This window comes from Astatotilapia calliptera, chromosome 4 (assembly GCF_900246225.1).
Source record: "Astatotilapia calliptera chromosome 4, fAstCal1.2, whole genome shotgun sequence".
NCBI lineage: Eukaryota > Metazoa > Chordata > Actinopteri > Cichliformes > Cichlidae > Astatotilapia > Astatotilapia calliptera.
In genome coordinates this window covers 29,382,261-29,396,658 of record NC_039305.1, presented here as the reverse complement: position 1 = coordinate 29,396,658, position 14,398 = coordinate 29,382,261, and the positions used below count along the sequence as shown (strand labels likewise).

General features: G+C 40.9%; 2 protein-coding genes and 1 long non-coding RNA gene across 4 annotated transcripts; 1 reads left to right on the top strand and 2 right to left on the bottom strand.

Moving 5' to 3' along the window:
• Positions 1 to 1,151: 1,151 nt before the first annotated feature.
• On the bottom strand, positions 1,152 to 2,957 carry LOC113019940 (piggyBac transposable element-derived protein 4-like). Its single transcript, XM_026163608.1, has 2 exons — positions 1,682 to 2,957; positions 1,152 to 1,580 (listed from the first exon to the last, which is right to left on the bottom strand). Exons 1-2 carry the CDS (start codon positions 2,939 to 2,941, stop codon positions 1,152 to 1,154), a joined length of 1,689 nt encoding a protein of 562 aa, XP_026019393.1. The 5' UTR covers positions 2,942 to 2,957.
• A 696-nt stretch (positions 2,958 to 3,653) lies between these two features.
• On the bottom strand, positions 3,654 to 5,030 carry LOC113021396 (uncharacterized). Its single transcript, XR_003272287.1, has 4 exons — positions 4,577 to 5,030; positions 4,368 to 4,479; positions 3,963 to 4,051; positions 3,654 to 3,848 (listed from the first exon to the last, which is right to left on the bottom strand). It is a non-coding gene; the product is annotated as an uncharacterized LOC113021396 (long non-coding RNA).
• Positions 5,031 to 9,256: 4,226 nt separating this feature from the next.
• On the top strand, positions 9,257 to 13,758 carry LOC113021389 (uncharacterized). 2 transcript variants are annotated; one of them, XM_026166037.1, is made up of 6 exons: positions 9,257 to 9,501; positions 9,770 to 10,084; positions 11,837 to 12,074; positions 12,608 to 12,721; positions 12,885 to 12,934; positions 13,022 to 13,758. In XM_026166037.1, exons 2-6 carry the CDS (start codon positions 10,055 to 10,057, stop codon positions 13,160 to 13,162), a joined length of 573 nt encoding a protein of 190 aa, XP_026021822.1. In that variant the 5' UTR covers positions 9,257 to 9,501; positions 9,770 to 10,054; the 3' UTR covers positions 13,163 to 13,758. The 2 variants fall into 2 exon arrangements, with proteins under 2 accessions (XP_026021822.1, XP_026021821.1); XM_026166036.1 differs by having other exon boundaries at positions 12,885 to 13,758.
• The last annotated feature ends 640 nt before the right edge of the window (positions 13,759 to 14,398 follow it).

The following is a 14,398-nucleotide window of genomic DNA, read 5'->3' as shown; positions in this document are numbered from 1 at the left end:
TTAAATTGGACACCCTTTATAAAAAAAAACCAAATGTCTCACAATGTATCATGTCAACATTAATATCCTAAAATAAGAAAGCATTGCATGTGATGTAAGAGAGAAAAAAAATAAACAAAAAAAGGTCAATAGGCATGTTTCGTTTGCTAAATACTTTATTAAAAGACAGTTTCCTATTTACGTTTATATGATTCACAGAAGTTTGTAATTTTTTTGCATGATGTGCGTCCTGCACCCACCCAAACGATCTGGGGCGTATCGGAGCCATTTCTGCACTGCTTGTGCAAAGACAAACTCGGACATAGAGTTTGCCCCTAACTGCTGCGTCAGGCTCCAATCAAGGCAAAGCGTCTCACCTATAGACACATTTTAAGAGATGGAATTAGCGTGTCTCATGTCTTAAATGTGTATGCAAGTGCCTGTGTGTTTGGGGTCTTAGAAAAATGCATACACTATTGGTCTTAGAGCCACAAATCGACCACGCCATAAAAAGTGCTATAAAAAGTTTATATATTAATATTTTTTTCCACTTTAAATTAGCCAATCTTTTAGACCTAATTCTCCTTGAAATATTCATGTCAAGTTTTAATTACATTTCGCGGATTTTAACCCTTTATATCCCGGTTTCGTCACATGAGCGCACGGCTTTTTTTGCCCCAAAAAACAAAAAACTTGAATATTTTCCAAAAAAAACATTTGAGGTAATATTCAATTGTTATTATAATTAGGCCTTTAGATGGACCAAAGATTGGCACCAACATTCATTTTGATCGCCTTTTATTTTTTTTGCAGGAGCGCATTTCATAAAATGCACACACTATCGGTCCTAAGGGCACAAATCGACCACGCCATAAAAAGTGCTATAAAAAATTTATATATTAATATTTTATTCCACTTTAAATTAGCCAATCTTTTAGACCTAATTCTCCTTGAAATATTCATGGTAAAATGCTTATTACCATTTATAATTATTGCTTATTATCACTAAATGCTATTACCTTATTGTGTTCTAAAATAAAATAAAAAATACAATATAACTTTGAACCAGAAAACATTTATTTTACAACTTCAGAACAATGAACACATGGGGAATGGGGAAAGGTATGAGATATGAGGAAGTGAGAGAGGGGGGGAGGGAAGGACAGTCCTGCTCAGGAGCAGTTGCTGCAAATGGTCAGGGTGTGGTCCTTACATATTTCGTTTCCACATTTGCAGCAGGTGGTGAGGATTCTTCGTCTTTTTGTTGAGCAAAGGTCGCATTGCTTCCTGGCCTTTGAGCTGATGGCTGCAGAGGGGCCTGCAGAGGGGTCTGAAGCAGCAGCATACTGGGCACGTCTCACAAACTCCGCTGTGAGTGATGAGCGAGGAAGGCGCTCTCTCTTTGCCATGTGTGGTTTCACTAAAGCTTCCCCAACCTCCTCGATGTAAATCCTCCTCCTATGTGATTTGGACTTCTTCCAGGCTGGATCGGTTGCGATCCACAGGACGAAACCGTTATAAAGGGAGACGTCAATCATATGATGGAACAGAGCTACTGGCCACCGACTCGTTCGCCTCCTGCAGGAGTATTCGCACACAGCCTGATAAAAAAAATAAAAATTAAACCTATGTATATTTTACACAAGAATATATGAGCAACAATGAATAAATTCGTGCGCAACTGATGCGTAATGACACTTACCTGATCAAGTTTGTCGACCCCTCCTTTGGATTTGTTGTAGTCAATTATCACTTGAGGCTTTCTTTTGGCATCATCGCTCACGCTTTGGGTGCGGTGTTTCGTGCTCAATAAGAGCACATTTTTGCCGCGGCGGGGCACGTACGACACGGCCGTGTGCGTCATCCTAAAAGCGAAAACTGAGGAAAACACCTCTCGCCCCCCTGTCTGAAGGAGCTGCTGCGGGAGCTCTGGTTTATTCTTTCTGATGGTTCCAACCAGGGTCATTTTTCTTCTGAGGAGTTCTTCTGACAGAGGAAACGATGTGAAGAAGCTGTCACATGTGACAACTCGTCCCTGGAGCCCCTCTGTCAGCTTCAAAACGACCCGCATTCCCAGGTTGACTGCAGGGCGCTCGCCAGCTGGTTTGCCTGTGTACAGCTGCAATCTCCAGGCGTATGACGTATCCACGTCGCAGGTTGCCCATATTTTCAGCCCGTATTTGGATGGCTTCTTGGGCATGTATTGTCTGAACCCGCACCTCCCTCTGAACGGGACTAGTTGCTCGTCCACACAAATTTCCCTCCCCGGGAAGAACATCATTTCTAGGCGGCGGGTCCACATATCCCAGATTTGACTAATGGGAGCCAGTTTGCCAGAATTGCGTCTCGGTCTTGAAAGTTTGTCATCGAAACGAAGGGCCCTGCCAATGTGGTGAAATCTTTTTTCTGACATGGTAGCCCGAAATACAATGCGGCCAGTTTTCTCATTCCACAGACTGAGCGTGGACTCGTGCTTGGACCGGTAAACTCCTGCCAGGATCAGTAGCCCCACGTAAGCCCGCAGCTCGTCGCTGTCCACGTCTTTCCAATTTTCGATCGTACACCTCCCCTGGAGATTCGTCATGGACACAATGTTCAGCATGATTTCATCAGTGACAAAGATTAAAAAGCTGGATACCGGGTCACAGATCCGAGCAGCGGCGTAATGCGTAGGTCCGGTGTACCCAGTAGCGGCTGGAACATGATGCAGCGTCTCGGCATTTGTTGGATTCCACATTAATCCATTTTTACTAATCCACCCCGCTGGTGCTTCCTCCGTGTCTCCGCTCTCAATTTCAGAAGATTGGGCTCCGCTTGAGTCGGAACAGGACTCCAGCTCCTCCGTTTCCTCCCCCGTTGAAATTTCCTCGTCATCCCCAGAGTCCTCTGCAGAGGAGGAGGAGCTGTCCTCGGGATCCATGATCATTCTCAGCGCTTCTTCCGTGTTGTAATGTCTTGCCATTTTGGAAAAGACTACTCCTGCCTCTAAAGCTCATATTTATAACCACGGCTTTAGTGCAGCTGCGTAAACAACCTGCGCTTGCAGACAAAACAAAGTCTTTAGTTCTTAGGTTTACATTTGTTGTTTGTATTGCAGTGTGGACCTCAAAGGAGAAAAAACGTTTGAAATCAGACAAAAAAAGGAGTTAGACACACACTCCTTTTTTTTTTTTTTTTAGACACACACATTGATAGTGACCCACACTCATCATTTGAGCTGAAAAACACTGCTGTAAATATGGGATTTTCCAGCAGGGGTCAAATGTGAAGCAAGGGCGCCACCTGGTGGACAAATAAAAAGATTACAACTCTAAGGCCCCTACTGCAAAATGAAACTTAAACATCGACGATCCCTTTGACCGTAAATGAATTTGCAGTGAAAAATAGCGTTTATAATGGGTTTCAATGGGGCACAAATCGACCACTAAGCCCAATAGTGTAAGTTTATTTGTAGCTTAGCCACTGAAGCTAATTGAAGGAAGTCAGACTTGAATTTTGAAATAAAATCATATCAAACTTTTTTTTGGAGAATTTGGCTATAGTCCATTCAACACTGTGCAAATGGCATGTAATCAAAATTTGAAAAAGCCACAAATCGACCCTAAGACCCTCCAGGTTAATCAACAGGCCGTTGTTATGTATTTAAATCACATCTGACAGCTATTACAATTTATAGTTACAAAGTGTACATAACCTTTATATACTTACCATTGCCTTATTTGCCTCTTGTGATTGAAGAGCTGGCTCTGCATTGTTTAGCTCCTCAATGTTGTGCAAGGGCAAATCCAGAGGCAGTACCCCAGCATCTACCGATTCATTGCGGATGGCTCTGACCTCCTCACGGAGTTCGTTAACAGCTCTCGTCAGGTCTGACAGAAAAAGATAAAATTTTTTTTAAGTATTTAACAATACAGACAACTTGTCAAACGTTTCCTTGTGTCACACACAGATATGTACAAAGACACTAGACAGTATTTTATTACCTGGTATTTTCACTCGAGGGGCCTGGGGAAACCATTTTTTGGTGGGCTGTTCATCCTCTGAGTCACTATATGTGTACAGGGGATTTGGTCTAAAGAAAAAAAGTTGAAAACGGTCATAAGTAATTACAAATGTGCTTTTGGAATATTTTTTCCTGAAGTTACAGTTTGATTTATAACAACACACACAGGAAACGGAGATGTGCAAGAAGGTACAGTATACAAGGAATTTTTGAAGTGCACAAGTGTACACGGCTTTGCATTTATAAAAAGTTTACAAGCTTCCACTTTTTGGACTATATTATGTGGTGATATTGCAGTATGCAAGCACCACAGATATGTATAAAAGACAAGATCATAAATTCTTAGCAATCAAAGATATGTTTGTGAAATAAAAAAAAGTTTTACTTGTGCTTTCTTTTATGACTGGTCTGAGTTTCAGCTTCGGACTGAAGGTCAGACGTATCACAATGTTCACTTAGATATTTCTGAAGACTGCGTTCTGCTTCGTGAAATGTGTCTGGAAGTACAAACACAATGTATGGCCAGACATAAATTAGGACACGAAAAACTTGTTATTGTTACATTTATACAACACCAATCCAGATGATACCCACCATGGCTTATTAGAAGTCGGACTGGTGCATAGGTGAGCCATGTTGCACCAGGATGAACTCTCCTCTTTACTGTGTCGTGGATCCTGAATGTGTCTCACGGAGGATATGGAGGCCATGACAATTTCTCCCCATTTATCCATGATCTAGGGACTATTTCTGTACCACCAGTGCTAAACTGCACAATGCACCAGTCTTTCATTTTTATCTTTTTTTTTAATTTGGAGTCCTTTTTTGCCCTGTCTAGGATAAACAGGAAACAGATAATTACAATATATTTCATAGTCACTACAAAACTTGATCTATTGATTGAACTAAATAATAAATAATAGCTTAAAATGTATATAGGCAACAATTACAAGCAAACCCGTATATGTAAGCATTTAAACACTGAAGATAATAAAATTAACAGTATTTTGTCTAAGTCTGCCATTGTAGGAATTCATGGCACCGAGACAAAAACATGGCGCACAGTGTGGCGTCAAAATAGGCGCACACCTTTGACGCTGCGTTTTCTCCGTCTTCCTCGTCCACAAGTAAATGCTAAACGCAGTTTACGTGTGGACAAAAGGTGCAAACGCAAGTTAGGTGAGCGTGCAGCGTAAAGTTAGGTGAGCGTGCAGCGTAAAGTTAGGTGAGCGTGCAACGTAAAGTTTGAATTGAGTGCGAATCGAAGCGGGTGCTCACCAATCATTAAAAGTAACAAAGTCATTGAACACATTTATACAGTTACCTTTACGTTTATCAATCATATATCACAGATTTACAATTTTTTGTAGTACTATGCTAAAAAGCAACTACAGAGCGAAAGTCTGGGTCAAGCGCCGAGGCGACGGCAAGAACAAAGGAACCCTCGAAGCGTTAAAGCTAGCTTTGTAAGGGAATATAACGGAAAAGTATGAAACGAAAATGTTTTCTTTGTTGATAGACTTTGTTTGCAGTGCAATTTATTTGTTGCCGGATTGTAAGATGAAAGTAGACACAATTTCGGGCTCCCACATTTTATCCGAAACACTTGTTGGACTTGCTGTCCAACTAAGAAAAAGGCACAGTTTGATATTGCATTAATCTATTATTTAATTATCCACACTTAACAACTCTTGCACCCAATCCATAATAAAGTAATGACAGGAAATGTTATATAGAACCAAAACATGGCAGTTGTGTTCATTATTGATTTTATTCTAGAATCACTGTTTCCTCCTCCTCCCTTACCGGATATGTCTGGACAATGTTATATGATGAGTAATCGTTTTAAAATATCTATACACATGCACACACACACGTGTGTGACATTCTTACCTTCTCCAGGGTACTGTATATACTATGGCTACAAGTTTGCATCATGGTGCTGATCCAGAATGCTTCTCTTATTTATTATTAATCTAACATAATCAGTTTCTTAATGTATTATCTTTAAAACACAGTGTGTTTTTAATAGCATAATTATAATAATCCATAATTATGTGGATATGCATATCAGATAGTTTTTAGTGAAATAGAAGCCTTCCAGAAAGGCAGGGGAAAGCCCTGCAGCTTACTCTAAAAAGAAATGGTGGACAGAGCTACAAACCCCTGACACCCAGTTAGCAAACAGCTATTGACCAGCACTACTTTTGCAGTTAATAAAAGGACAGGTAGTGTTTGTCGTGCTGTTGCGCACACACACAGCATGCTGATTTGTTTTAATTTGTCAGACAACTTACCAACGTGTACATAATAAGCTAATACTGTGTGCTATAGACTACAGTGTACGCTGTACACCATTCTTATTGTTTTCCTTTGCATCAGTCTGTGTCTCCCAATTAATCTGTTTCCCTACAGCTCCGCATCGGTAAGGCAGCAAAAAATGCACTTGCTCTGTGAGAGCTTGTTCCCGGCTCTAAACCAGAGCACTCTGCTGTCAAGAGTGAGCATTGGTTAATGGTCACCATGTGACTGATGCAAGCTAGATCCTTTTATTTAGCCAAACTGTGATTAATAGTTAAATGTTATCATTGAGGGGCACAGGCAGGACTCCACGTGCACACACACACATAAAAAATAATAAACAAATTGCTTCAAGAAAAGGGCACTTGGGGCACCCATCAGGAAAGGGGCAGGTGCTCAAGCCCCCCCACCCCGCTGCACGTCCCTGACAGGTAGTTTGTATTAACAGGCACTATGTGGCCACTACATGAAACATATGAACACTGTAATTTTTTTAAAATATTAACAAGAAGAGTTTACCAGCCTCTGTGCTGTGGGACGTGCTGTCCCACAGCACAGAGGCTGTCCCACAGCACAGAGGCTGTCCCACAGCACAGAGGCTGTCCCACAGCACAGAGGCACAGAGTGCTTCTCACTCAGCTTACTTTGGTGAAGGAACTGGCGAAATCTGGCTTGATGAAGTGTAAGGTAATAAAAATTATGGAAAATATTTTAGGTCAGTCTTCTCTAGTGTCATACAGAAACTTTATTATAATTAAAAGACTTTTCCTTTTCAAGAAAGTCTTAATAGAAGAATCATAATTACAGTATCTCACAAAACGAGTACACCTCTCACATTTTATAAATATTTTGTTATATCTTTTCATGGGACAACACTGAAGATATGACACTTTGATACAATGGTGGTCAATGGTGGTCAAGAACATGCAGCAGTTTAACAGGACAAATTTCACTCAGAACAAAACCTAATGTATGTTCTATCCAAAACATATATTTTCAGGTGTGCCCATCAGATTGGCTGGAGCTGGGTCGACTCGGTGCTCTGGCAGAGTTGAAATCTATCACAACAACAGCTGGGGAACAGTCTGTGATGACGACTGGGACTTAATTGATGCTGAGATCTTTTGTAGAGAGTTAAACTGTGGGACGGCACTGAGTGCTCCTCACTCAGCTTACTTTGGTAAAGGAGCTGGCAAAATCTGGCTTGATGAAGTGGACTGTTCAGGAAATGAAAGGTCTGTGACTCAGTGCCAGCACAGAGGATTTGGATCACACAATTGTAGACACAGTGAAGACGCTGGTGTCATTTGTTCAGGTAAGAAATCTATGGAAATGTTTCAGGTCAGTTATTCTAGTGATATACGTAAAGTTTATTCTATCCATCCGTCCATCCATCTTCTTCCACTTATCCAGGGCTGGGTTGCAGGGGCAGCAGCCTAAGCAGTGAAGCGCAATCTCCTCCAGCTTGTCCAGGGGAACACCAAGGCATTCCCAGGCCATCTGAGAAATATAATCTCTCCACCGTGTCCTGGGTCTGGCCTGGGCCTTCCTCCCAGTGAGACATGCCTGGAACACCTCACCCAGGAGGCATCCTTGTCAGATGCCTGAACCACCTCAACTGGGTCCTTTCCATGTGGGGAGCAGCAGCTCTACTCTGATCCCCTTTTGGATGGCTGAACTTCTCACCCTATCTCTCCGCTATCTCATTCTTTCGGTCACACATAGGGTGAGGATAGGGATGTAGATCGACCAGTAAATTGAGAGCTTCGCTTTTACACTCAGCTTTCTCATCACCACAATGGACCGGTGCAGCATCCGCATCACTGCAGCTGCAGCACCAATCCGTCTGTCAATCTCTCGTTCCCTTCTCCCATCATTTGTGAACAAGGCCCCAAGATAATTAAACTCCTCCACTTGGGGCAGGAACTCGTTCCTGATCCAGAGTTCCTGATCCACCTTTTCTGGCTGAGGGCCATGGTCTCATATTTGGAGGTGCTCACTCCCACAGCTTCACACTCAGCTGCGAACCATTCCAGTGCGAGCTGGAGGCCATCACCCGATGAAGCCAAAAGAGCCACATCATCCATCCATGAAAAGCAGAGATGAGTTTCTGAGACCACCCAAGTGAAAGCCTACGCCTAGAAATTCTGTCCATAAAAATTACGAACAGAATTGGTGACAAAGTGCAGCTCTGGCGGAGCCCATCACCCACCGGGAAAGAGTCCAACTTATTGCCAGGTATGCGGACCAAGATCTTGCAACGTTTGTATAAGGATCGAATGGCCCTTAGCAATAGGCCAGACACCCCATATTCCCGGAGCACCTCCCACGGGACACCCTGAAGGACACGGTCGAATGCCTTCTCCAAGTCCACAAAACACATGTAGACTGGTTGGGCAAACTCCCATGTTGTCACGGTCCTGAGTCTGTGGACTCAGTGTTTTTCTGTTTGTATTAGTTATCTTTGTTTTCATGATGTGTTTTGATTCTCTTGGGTTTGATTTCTGTCACTGTATCCCCTAGTTTAGTCCACGTCTGTTCAGTTTCCTGTTTTACTTTGAAAGTCTGTGTACTATGTCAATGTGTTGAGTTTTGCCTCCCCTTGTCTTGTCATGTCTGATGAGTCCCAGCTGTGCTCTCCTCCTGTTTCACATTCCCTAATCACCTCAGTATGTATTTAAGCCCTGTGTTTTTCCCTGCCAGTTGTTGCGTCCTCCACGTTTGTTGTGTGTGTATCCATGGTCGTCTTCCTTCAGCATCTCCTGTCTAGTTAGTTTAAGTTGTTGTTTATGTATCGTCCAAAGGTGACTCTCCAGCAAATAAAGCCGTCGTTTAAGTTAATGTTTTGTCTCCGAGTCCTGCACGTGGGTCCAGCCACTGACAGCCACACAACTCATCGTGACACATGTGCCCTCAACTATCCTCGAGAGGATAAAGAGCTGATCCAGTGTTCCGCGACCAGGACAAAAAAAACGCATTTTTCCTTCTAACGGACGAACTCTCCTTTCCACCCTCCAGTCCCCCTTTTTAAAAAATGGGAACCACCACCCCGGTCTGCCAATCCAGAGGTATCGCCCCTGATCTCCACTCAACATTGTAGGGGCTTGTCAACCAGGACAGCCTTACAACATCCAGAGCCTTCAGGAACTCAGGAACCCCAGAGGCTCTGGTGCCAAGGAGTTGTTTAACTGCCTCAGTGACCTCACCCCTGGAGATTGGTGGGTCATCCCCTTTGTCCCCAGACTTTGTCCTCCACAGAAGACATGCAAGTGGGATTATTCTAATTAATTAGAATTTTCTTTTCAGAAAAATCTTAAAAGAAAAATCATAATATAGTTTGTTTTGCACTTGGATTAGCTTGATTCCCCTTGTTCCCCTGAAAACTTGAAATGTATAAAATCAGCTACCAAAGAACACTGATAATTATTGTGACTTAATGTTAACATTAAAAACACTGTATCTTTTATCCCAAACTTATATTTTCAGGTGTGCCTATCAGATTGGCTGGAGCTGGGTCAACTGTGTGCTCTGGAAGAGTTGAAATCTATCACAACAGCAGCTGGGGAGCAGTCTGTGATGACGACTGGGACTTAATTGATGCTGAGATCTTTTGCAGAGAGTTAAACTGTGGGATGGCACTGAGTGCTCCTCACTCAGCTTACTTTGGTGAAGGAACTGGCGAAATCTGGCTTGATGAAGTGGACTGTTCAGGAAATGAAAGTTTCCTAATTGAGTGCCAGCACAGAGGATTTGGGAAGCATAACTGTAGTCATGGTGAGGATGCTGGTGTCATTTGTTCAGGTGAGCGACACCGTGAGGTCTATATATACTTGGATACTATAACTAATGATGCAAGGAACCCTGTCAGACTATATATTTAGACATTATTGAAACTTTTCTACACTTACCTTTTAATACAATGTTTTTTTTTTATTTGTAAGTTTTTAAATTTAGCATTCCAGCTGTTGTAAAATGATAAATGTCCATGTTAACAGGTACTTTAAGTATTCTAGCACTCAGCCAAACAGGAAGCACTCAAAATACTCTGATTAATAATTTCCCAAACAAAATTTGAAGATCCATTTTTTTAAGAATGACTTATTAATAGGTTAAAGAGAAGTATAAAGTAATTGATATCAGTGGTATTATTTACTAATTTAAAATTATATGTACAGCAGATCTTACAATAAGGACAAACTATGTCAGGGTTGGCACCAGAGCATTTGAACTGGATGAGTAAGCAACTTTGACAAGGGCAGATTTGGCTCAATCATTTTGTTATTCCTTTAAAAAAAAAAAAAACATGCTGACACATCACACACATTATTTCCAGAGGATTTAAACTAACACACATTTGAATTTTGAAGAGTACTACAACAGTCTGTCCTCTACTATTACTAAACTCACACAATGGGCCACCTTTATTAGCTACACAGCAAATTTAAGAATAATCAATAGTCATAAACATAGTCCATCATAAATTACTTTCAAGGACACATGAGCGGTACTTTAAAATCTAACCTGCTGGTTACCACGACTGCTGCAGAAACTACTGTTAACCAAATAATTAAATTGAGCTTGCACTCTAATAATTTATTGGTGACATGGGTGGTCTTGTTTTTCATTAACAAACATGATTTAATGTAACTTGAAGTATATCAGTAGAGCTCAGCTGAGGGAGCACAGCGACTTTAATGGGCAGGTCTCGTCCCCGAGATCCATGTTTACAGGAAAACGTTTCCACTGAGGGGAAAATACTACTCGAACTACTAGCAACAGAAAAAAGGAGATAGATAGATAAAAAAATAAAATTGAGTCTTCAGAAGACTTTAGAAAACTTTCATTTCCACTTAAAGCAAGCTTTTTTGGAAAACCAGAAATGAAAGCAAAAAAAACCAAAAACTAAATCCATGCAGTACTGAGGTATGATGTGTTCTTCTCTTTTCAACACAAGACAGAGATTAACAAATTATTAAGTCTCAGACTTGGATTTAATTCTTTTCAGCGTTTGGGTGGTAATTTACTTTATTTTATTTATTTCTTCTGTTGTCAAGCTCTAAGTCAGTACTTTTATGTATTAAAATCACAGTAGAAGCTGATTATTATTTACTTGATTAGGGCCCTCAATTTTAAAGTTACAATTCAGGGTTGTGAGAGGGTCTATTTATCTTTTGATAGTAGGTCCATGATAAGGTCCCAGTAGCTTTGATGCCTAAATCTGGCCAAAGAGTGAATAAAAGCCAAACACATTTGTCATTGAACAAATAAGGTTCATGTATTAAAACAGAGTTTGTATATGTCCGTTTTTAGAAACACATGATTGTTTTGGTTTAAATCTTTTTATATTATCAAACATAATGTGCAATCATGTGACAAACCAACTTCTACAAAGATAAATTAAAGTTAATTGACTTGATGTTAGTGATGTAGCAGATCAAAAGTATTGGTCAGGCTAGCAAAACACTGACTACATTAGCTTAATATCAGGCAGAAAAATGTTCTTTTTACCTTATTTCATCTTATTTTCCATTTTAATATCTGGAATCCCTGCAGAAACCCAGCATCTCTCTGACATCTCCAAGCGGAGGTCTGGTCTGGGGTCCTGAAGGTTCAGAGATCACCAGGGGTTACAGCTTTGTCTTCACCTGCCTTATGAACTTCAGCTCCACTCCAGGCAGTTTCATTCTCATCTTCTCGGGCTCCAACATCACACACATCAAGACAGCTGTCAACAACTCGCCTTCCTTTAGTTTCCCTGCAGCTGAGTATGGACACCAGGGCAACTACAGCTGTGTGTATGAAGCAACAGCAATGCTGTCAAGGAAATTCACCTCTCTGGAGGCAGAACCGATTTATCTGTGAACCAGAGGGACACTACAGACCGTATTTACATTGCCACATGTTGATGCTGAAATCATTAGCAGTATTTGTGGTCATCCATTTATATCATCCATCATGTAGCCATCAGCAGGGATCACCTTTCCGAGATAGAGCACCTCATTTCTGAACAGGTCCCATTTGTCTGGTCTTAGTTTAGATGTTTGAGAACATATCCTCAACACATCGTCTAAGTATGGATTGCATATTTTGTGTCTGAGGCCTGCTTCCATACTATACTGAAAAGCTCAGGGTGCATTTGTGAGGCCAAACACAATCCTGTTTGATTCATACCACATCCATGGTGTTTTAAAGGTTGTGAATTTTTTTTTAATCTTCACTGATGCTCTCCTGATAGTAAGTTTTAGCTACACTGAACCATGAATGTGTGGTATGGGGTACTTATCGGATTTGCGTTTTTAGGTTTTCATTTTTGTGTCTGACCAGGGGATCCTACAGTTCGCCCTTTGAATCACTCTGAGTCTTTTCTGTGGTTAAGAGTGGAGTCTGAATGCTGTCAACCACTACTGAATCAACTTGGTGTTCTTTTATGTACACCAGGTAACAGCCTAACCTCCTCCTATCAGTGTTCCAGCTGGCAGCCTATTGTCTCTAACTCTGTTTAAGTTAATATATATGACTTGTAAAATGAGCATGTATATTCTAAGTCTATTTAAACATCTTTTTTGTTGTTTTACTGATTTTATAAATGTCCTTCAAACAGATCCAGCAAATTCAGTGCTGGCAAACATTGGCCTTCATTTCTACAACAAGGTACTGTTCATCAGAGTCAATGAATGCATATTTACCTGGAAGAAAAGAATAGGAGCACAGTGGAAACAGGCATTTGTGTCTCTCCAGGTCACCACAAGGCAGAATTCAAAGCAAAAGGAGAACACAGAGATGCTTGTTTTTAGAGCAGAAGGAGCGACTGATGAGGAGGAACAGGCTGGGGGAACAAAGAAAGACGTCCGACGATTTCATCACTTCAGCCAGACTTAAAATCAGCTGGTGTGATTAGATCCGTAATATGCTTTTGAAGCTTCATGCATATCAAATAACAAGCATTCTGGGAGTTACATTCTGATAGTATAGCACTCACAGATAGTACACAAAACTTTAATATTACTGACATTGAGGAAAACCAACGGCATTCAAAAATTCATCTCCCACTGGTCCTTAGCTATACCAAGTTCCCCTGCTTTAACCATGATGACTGTGACTCAGGACTTCTAATTGGAAGTTCAGTGGTTTAAATCCTGGTTTCTCCAGTTTGCACCACAGAGTCTCCTTTAGCAAGATATTGAACCCCATATTTACCAAATATATCCACAACTACCAATCTATTTAACTTAAACAGTGAGACCACAATGTGGTAAAGTGTCCATATCATGCATAAAACTAGCCTTGATTCAGCTCTCCAGACCTGATAAAGGATATTTCAGGAAATAATAACAAGTAGTGGCTACTATCAGTCCATCTCAATATCTCTACCCCTTGTATCATTACACACACACACACACACACACACTGAGAGAGTACAACTACAACAAATTGCAAAAGTATTAAAGAGTAGGTAATGATACGTTTATATTATATTACACACAGTTATATTATTGCTACTACAGTGTTTTGTGTGTGTGTGTGTGTGTGGGGGGGGGGGGGGGTGTACTGAACTGTATCATATGTGTGTAATGTGTTGATTAATAAAATAATTAATGTGTTGTTCTCCCTTTTGGTTTTTTTAGTTCCCGTTAACATTTCCTTCCTGTTCTCTCAGTCTTATCTCTGTATTTTGGCTTTTAGTGTCTCCCATGTTGAGTCAGTCTTTTATGTCTGTTTACGCTTTGTCTGTGTCAAGCTTGCAGGACTAAGACATCCTGGTTTTTGTATTAATTACTTCCATTTGATATTTTGATAGTATATTATCTTGTGTGCATTATGTTTAGTTTTGCTTCCCCTGTCTGCACTTCCCTTATCACCCTGGCATGCTGCGTTTGTGTGTGTTCTGTAGTTATGTGTTTATTTTCCTTTGGTACTTTACGTTATGCCTTGTTATTTTGTCTTTCAGCCTAAATACAAAGTTCGCCTTTTGTTTATCACTATCACACAGCACATGACAGACCCTGGCATCACCACACCAAACATAGTAAGATTAGCAGTGCATTTTATGAAAAAACTGCAGCACTTGTTTCTCAGTTTTCACACTTTACAAAGCTTGTTTGTTAGTTCATCACA